This window comes from Dendronephthya gigantea, unplaced genomic scaffold (assembly GCF_004324835.1).
Source record: "Dendronephthya gigantea isolate DGI-Jeju-01 unplaced genomic scaffold, DenGig_1.0 000033F, whole genome shotgun sequence".
Lineage (NCBI taxonomy): Eukaryota > Metazoa > Cnidaria > Anthozoa > Malacalcyonacea > Nephtheidae > Dendronephthya > Dendronephthya gigantea.
In genome coordinates, this window is record NW_021163043.1 from 951677 (window position 1) to 958179 (window position 6503).

The window sequence follows — 6503 nt, forward strand, 5'->3', positions numbered from 1 at the left end:
ATCTTTGTAACCCTTTGCGAGTAGCCAATCAATAACGGATTTGTGAAAAACGGTTAACATGTTATCTGAAACGTACAACAAGCACGATATGGTTTCATTAATTTTGTTGATGATGTCTTTCGTTTCGCGACAATCTGGAGCTAAACAAAAAGCCTGAGCGATGAAAGTGAGGGGAAGAGGTCCTTCGGAAGCTGCCAGCATTTCCAAAATTTTCAACACATCAAACTTTTCATGTTTTAAGTCACTAAGCTCGTCTTCTAGGCGTTTAAAATATCGTTCATAAACAGAATGCAGTCCTTCTGGGAGAAACTCCATGACGTCATCATTTGTTATCTTCTCAAGATCATAGCGAGCCCTTAGCCCAGATTGAAAGTGATATGCATAGAGAAATGAGCCCTGGCATTTGGCAACAAAAATGGAAAGTAAACTAATAGATTTATCCCATCTTAAGCGGTGAAGATATGGATACTCATACAAATCACGGCTCACTTCACTTTGATTTACTTCCCTGCCAACTAAACCTGGAAGACATTCTTTAAAATAAAGTTCAAGATCTGAGTTATTGTTGGCGTTAACATTCGCAATGTTCGTCTTTTGATCGTCTCTTAGTCTTAGATCAGCAACGGAAATCTCTGGCCTGCTCGTCACCAAGATTTTGATGCACTCGGGAAGATCAGGAAAATATTCAGCAATCAAATGAGTAATTTCATTCTTATTATAAGCAGCACTTTCATCCAAGCCATCGATCACGATTAAACGCGGCTCTTTTATTTCCAATTCAGCTAAGGGATTTTGTAAATATATTTGGAAGGCATCTCTGAGATTTTGGACTTGATGCGGTCGCTGTAATTGATCAAGGAGCTGCTTTTTAAAGCCAGGGACGCTCTTACACATCTGACTTGCGAGAGACTGCAACATCACCATAGGATCTCTAAGGTTTGAATCACTGAAATCACAAAAGTGACAAGCAGCCAGCTTTCCATTCTTCTCAAAATCTTCACAGATTTTAGCAGCAAACACGCTTTTACCAAATCCTGGTCCAGCTGTTATTAACTTTATTCTTGAATCACTCTCACTGCTACAAAACCACTCGTCAACTTCTTTTAACAACCACTCTCTTGTTCCAGGAAGGAAAAATTTTAATTTTCTTTGAATTTTATTCTTGAAATTATGTTTGGCAAGTTTTCTTAATACATCTTCACTATTCTCCTTGCATAATTTTTTTTCAGGATTGCCATCCTCGGGTATTGATAGCGTACGCTTGAGGGAAATTTGCGGGATCTCAGTGTCACTTTTCTTCAACAAAGACTGGCATAGTAGATTTACTCCATCGCGGGTTTGTTCAACGATTTGCGTCATTGTTGCAAGCATTTTAATACACTCATCTTCGTGCAGTTTCCAATCTTTAAGCTTTTGCACATACACTTCTTCTTCAGGCGCAAGAGGACATTTTTCTAAATCGTCGATATCACTCTGTGAAACGCCCAATTCCACTATCGCCAGGGCAATTTTCTTCCATAAAGATTGAAATGTTGAATTATCAACTCTGGTTGTTGTTACATGTGCAATAACTTCATTTCTGTAACACTTGATTCTTGTGATATTCGCCTGCGTTGCCCTATCAGTATCCGGAGGCATTACACTCCATCCTGTTGATGGAAAACCACAAATGTTCCGGAATAGAACTGTAAGCAATGTGACATCAAAGGTTTTGGAATCTGGTGGGTTGCCAGACGGAGGAAACAGTAAATCCCACTGGGAATTATTAATAACTCGAGGTTTTAACTTTTGAAGAGATGTTTTGTTTGCAGCCAGAACTCCGGGTAGACTAACAGGTAGATGGATGGTATCAAATGTATTTCTCAAAGCCTCAGTTCCTTTGCCAACTAAAAGTCTACTGAGTCTTGCAAAATTTGCTTTTTCTTGGAGATCGACAGAAGCCATTGCGTAGGACAGAGTAAATTACTGTAACAAAATGGTTTTACTAATTATATAGGTTACACCGAGAAGTCGCAAGGATCTTGTTAAACGAAGCGATTTCTTGTGAAAATAATTTTATGAAGAGACATATGTTTCAGGAGTAACATTTCTGACTCGCTACCACCCATATGACAAACTCACATGAACTTAATTTTAGAATTTCCATAAATATTCCGTTGTCTTATTTGTGTGTGGAAATGAGATTTCTCTTGATATTATAAATTTTGAAGGCATTTTCTCATTTATAGACATGGTATGAGCTAAATGTATTTTGATGCCAAATAATTTCTGAAAATATCTCTTGTATTTAAGATTTATTGAAGTTTTTTTATAAATTCCATTTAGTGCAAGCGAAAATTTTGAAATGCTGTTTCAGCCGACTCTCAATAATCTATTTTTTCGAATAACACTCATCCCATAAAACATCTCTCTTCTCAGACTAATGGCTGTGCTTCCTCAGCATGTAACCAGTTAAGCTGGATTATTATATTTTCGTAAGTCTTTGCAGTACTATCAGGCGCTCGAGTCTGTTTAAATATATAAGAATTTGTTTAAATATATAAGGATCGAGTTTGTTAAAATAAAACTGTATTTAGTCTCAGAAAAAACTAATCTGCCTTATTTGCTGTTTAGTGTTTGATAATTGTCATGTTTCAGCCCCTGAGCCTCGCAATCGTGTTATACTGTTAATATTCGAAGAACGTAATGACGTCACAGCTCTGTAGCTACTATGCCACTCAATAGAATACAATAGACACTCATACTGTTAATATTCGAAGAACGTAATGACGTCACAGCTCTGTACTATGCCACTCAATAGAATACAATAGACACTCATACTGTTAATATTCGAAGAACGTAATGACGTCACAGCTCTGTACTATGCCTCTCAATAGAATACAATAGACACTCTTACTGTTAATATTCGAAGAACGTAATGACGTCACAGCTCTGTACTGTGCCACTCAATAGAATACAATAGACACTCATACTGTTAATATTCGAAAAACGTAATGACGTCACAGCTCTGTACTATGCCACTCAATAGAATACAATAGACATTCATACTGTTAATATTCGAAGAACGTAATGACGTCACAGCTCTGTACTGTGCCACTCAATAGAATACAATAGACATTCATACTGTTAATATTCGAAGAACGTAATGACGTCACAGCTCTGTACTGTGCCACTCAATAGAATACAATAGACACTCATGTGTACTGTGCCACTCAATAGAATACAATAGACACTCATACTGTTAATATTCCCAGAACGTAATGACGTCACAGCTCTGTACTGTGCCACTCAATAGAATACAATAGATACTCATACTGTTAATATTCGAAGAACGTAATGACGTCACAGCTCTGTACTATGCCACTCAATAGAATACAATAGACACTCATACTGTTAATATTCGAAGAACGTAATGACGTCACAGCTCTGTACTATGCCTCTCAATAGAATACAATAGACACTCTTACTGTTAATATTCGAAGAACGTAATGACGTCACAGCTCTGTACTGTGCCACTCAATAGAATACAATAGACACTCATACTGTTAATATTCGAAAAACGTAATGACGTCACAGCTCTGTACTATGCCACTCAATAGAATACAATAGACATTCATACTGTTAATATTCGAAGAACGTAATGACGTCACAGCTCTGTACTGTGCCACTCAATAGAATACAATAGACATTCATACTGTTAATATTCGAAGAACGTAATGACGTCACAGCTCTGTACTGTGCCACTCAAAGAAACAATAGACACTCATGTGTACTGTGCCACTCAATAGAATACAATAGACACTCATACTGTTAATATTCCCAGAACGTAATGACGTCACAGCTCTGTACTGTGCCACTCAATAGAATACAATAGATACTCATACTGTTAATATTCGAAGAACGTAATGACGTCACAGCTCTGTACTGTGTCACTCAATAGAATACAATAGACACTCATACTGTTAATATTCGAAGAACGTAACCAACACTGACACAAACGTACCTTCTCAAAACTTCAAAGCGATGATTCCACTACATGGTCAAAATTCTCAGGAAGGATAACGGACAGATGGACTGAAATGTAGATTTAAAACCTAGAAAGAACAAATTCTGATTGTAACTTTAACCCACCCAATCAGCGGCTAGAATGTCATGTAAGTGTCACGTGGGATGCGTATTTATAATGGTAAATTGCACTGAGTGAAGTGCTGATGCGTCATTACAAAAATCTCACGACCACGAAGCGGGAGACCATATTATATTTCAGATCTTATACAAATCCTCAATTTTGTTTGATAGAATTAATATTATTATTACCGTTTAGTAAAACAAATCACTTCGCAGACCTAAAGTTGAAATACACATGATTTTGCAAATAAATAAAAAAGTAGGTATCATTAAGAATGTATTTATAATTTATAGCAAACATTTTAATAACTAGTTTAACTGTGGTTATACAAAAACTAACTATACATTCGGTTCGGTAATAGAATAAAAAAACCCATTAAAATTTAGCAAATTTTGATCATTCTTACTTCAAAGCTTTGTTATAATATAAGTTTTCTTAAATCTGTTGCCGTCTCATCTTGGAATTATGAAACAGTTTTGATTTTCAAGATTGTAAGTTTGTGGATATTTCGGAGATAAATATAACAAAACGTGGAAAACCCACTCATCTCATTATTTCTCGTTCTCCCAAACTTCCACGCGTGTTTCTATAACTGTATACATTACAGAAACATCACAGAACTTTACTCCCGTATATATAACCAACATCATCTGTTTCAGCCTCGTATCGTGGCTATTTAAGGAAACAAAACTAAATAATTACCGTCATTTTATAATAAGAATAATAACTTCTTATTAATCGAGCGCGAGGTCTTTACCGAGAAATATCGGACCGAGGTCTTTTTGAACAGAGTTTTTTCGGCAGTCGTTCAGATTGTTTGTGTGAATGTGTGTGTCTAATTCAATTGTTCGTTTGGTCGATTTTTAAAATTTCAGCTTCTTGAATTGAATCATTATACAGAACGCCCAATTCGAACCCTCGAATTCTTATAATTTATTATTCAAAATATTGACTGTATATTAAAATTTTAGGAAATTACTAAAAGATTAAATGATTTAGCTCTGTGCTGCGCCACAGAATAAACACGGGTACTCTTAAAAAAGGAAAGAATATGACCAACGCCGTGACAAATTCTCAAATTTTCAAAGCGATAATTCCACTACATGGCAAAGATTCCCCGGAAATATAACAAACAGATGTGCGGAAATGAAGACTTGAATCCTAGGAGGAAAAACTTTGTAATTCTCAATGTAATTTAAAACTACCATGCACCTTAGAATGTCGTGTGAGTGTCATGTAGTTATGGAATTTGTATTTTTAGGGGGACATTTTCATTAGCAGAAAGTTCATATTATCCATTTCATTGTAAAAAATGGTCGATTATAGTGTATAAAATAAATAATTCGTTTCTCGGAATGTTGAATTAGTTAATCCCGAAGTATTAATCCCACATCTTAAACTCTTCAATTGCAACCGTGTATATACAGAACGAAAGATTCAGGGTCTTTGGTATATATAAAATGAGTGGCAATAATCTGAAATATCTTAGAATAGTAGGTTTAAAGTGTATATGAAATGAAAATTTCGATATCGGGTTTTTTGCATTTTTTTAAAAATTTCGTCTTTTCCGATCATAAATATACCAACTTTGTCGAAAAATTCGAACTAGAAGTTTGTGAAATTTACGATTAAAGTTCGATTTTGAGACTATTTACTGGCGAAAGACTGGTACCTAGAATTTTGGCCCTTGTGACGTATGTAGTGTGACACGTCGACGTGTTTTAGTGTAGCAAAATAACAAAGATCACGCAATCACGCAAAGCTTTTTTAATATTGTGCGTAAAAAATGTCTGATAACGAAAGTTTCGAGTCACAGACGGAGACAGAAGGATCATCAGATAATGACGACATCACTGAGCAATCGTCTGTTGTTCAGCCTTACCAATTTGAGCCACTGGCAGATAGCGAATATGAGGAAGACGAAACGGACGAAGACGGTATTCTTCGCGAAACGTTTGAATCGAGATTTAAGTGAGATTTACCTGTTAACTCATGGAAAGTAATTTCATGAAAGTAATATTATTTTAGGCTGTTTAACCACAACCTTTTCCTCTTATTCGTCTGTATATTTTAAGGTGCACATGCGGACATTGTAGAGTAGAGCTGTTACAGGACGCCACAGAGAATCGATGTTGCAAAGAAATTCTCCAGTGCTCGGGCAAGTTTACGAATGAGGGCAAGGACGCAGCATGCATAACACAACATTGGGACTATGCTGTGGTCACACACCGGACAGTATTAGAGACTGCAGGAGCTTTTCTCTCCGACAAATCGGGGAAAAAATATCATAAGCCAACAAGCAGGACACAAGATCGGCAAAATGACTATGTACATTTGCAATGCTATTTATGTTCTCATATGTACAAAATAGTAC

General features: G+C 36.1%; 1 protein-coding gene across 1 annotated transcript; it reads right to left on the reverse strand.

Annotated features, from left to right (window-relative positions):
- Window positions 1-436: 436 nt before the first annotated feature.
- Window positions 437-1944, reverse strand: LOC114525088 (E3 ubiquitin-protein ligase DZIP3-like). The gene is made up of 2 exons (XM_028546297.1): window positions 490-1944; window positions 437-445 (listed from the first exon to the last, which is right to left on the reverse strand). The coding sequence occupies exons 1-2, from the start codon at window positions 1942-1944 to the stop codon at window positions 437-439; spliced, it is 1464 nt and encodes a 487-aa protein (XP_028402098.1).
- Between the last annotated feature and the right edge of the window lie 4559 nt (window positions 1945-6503).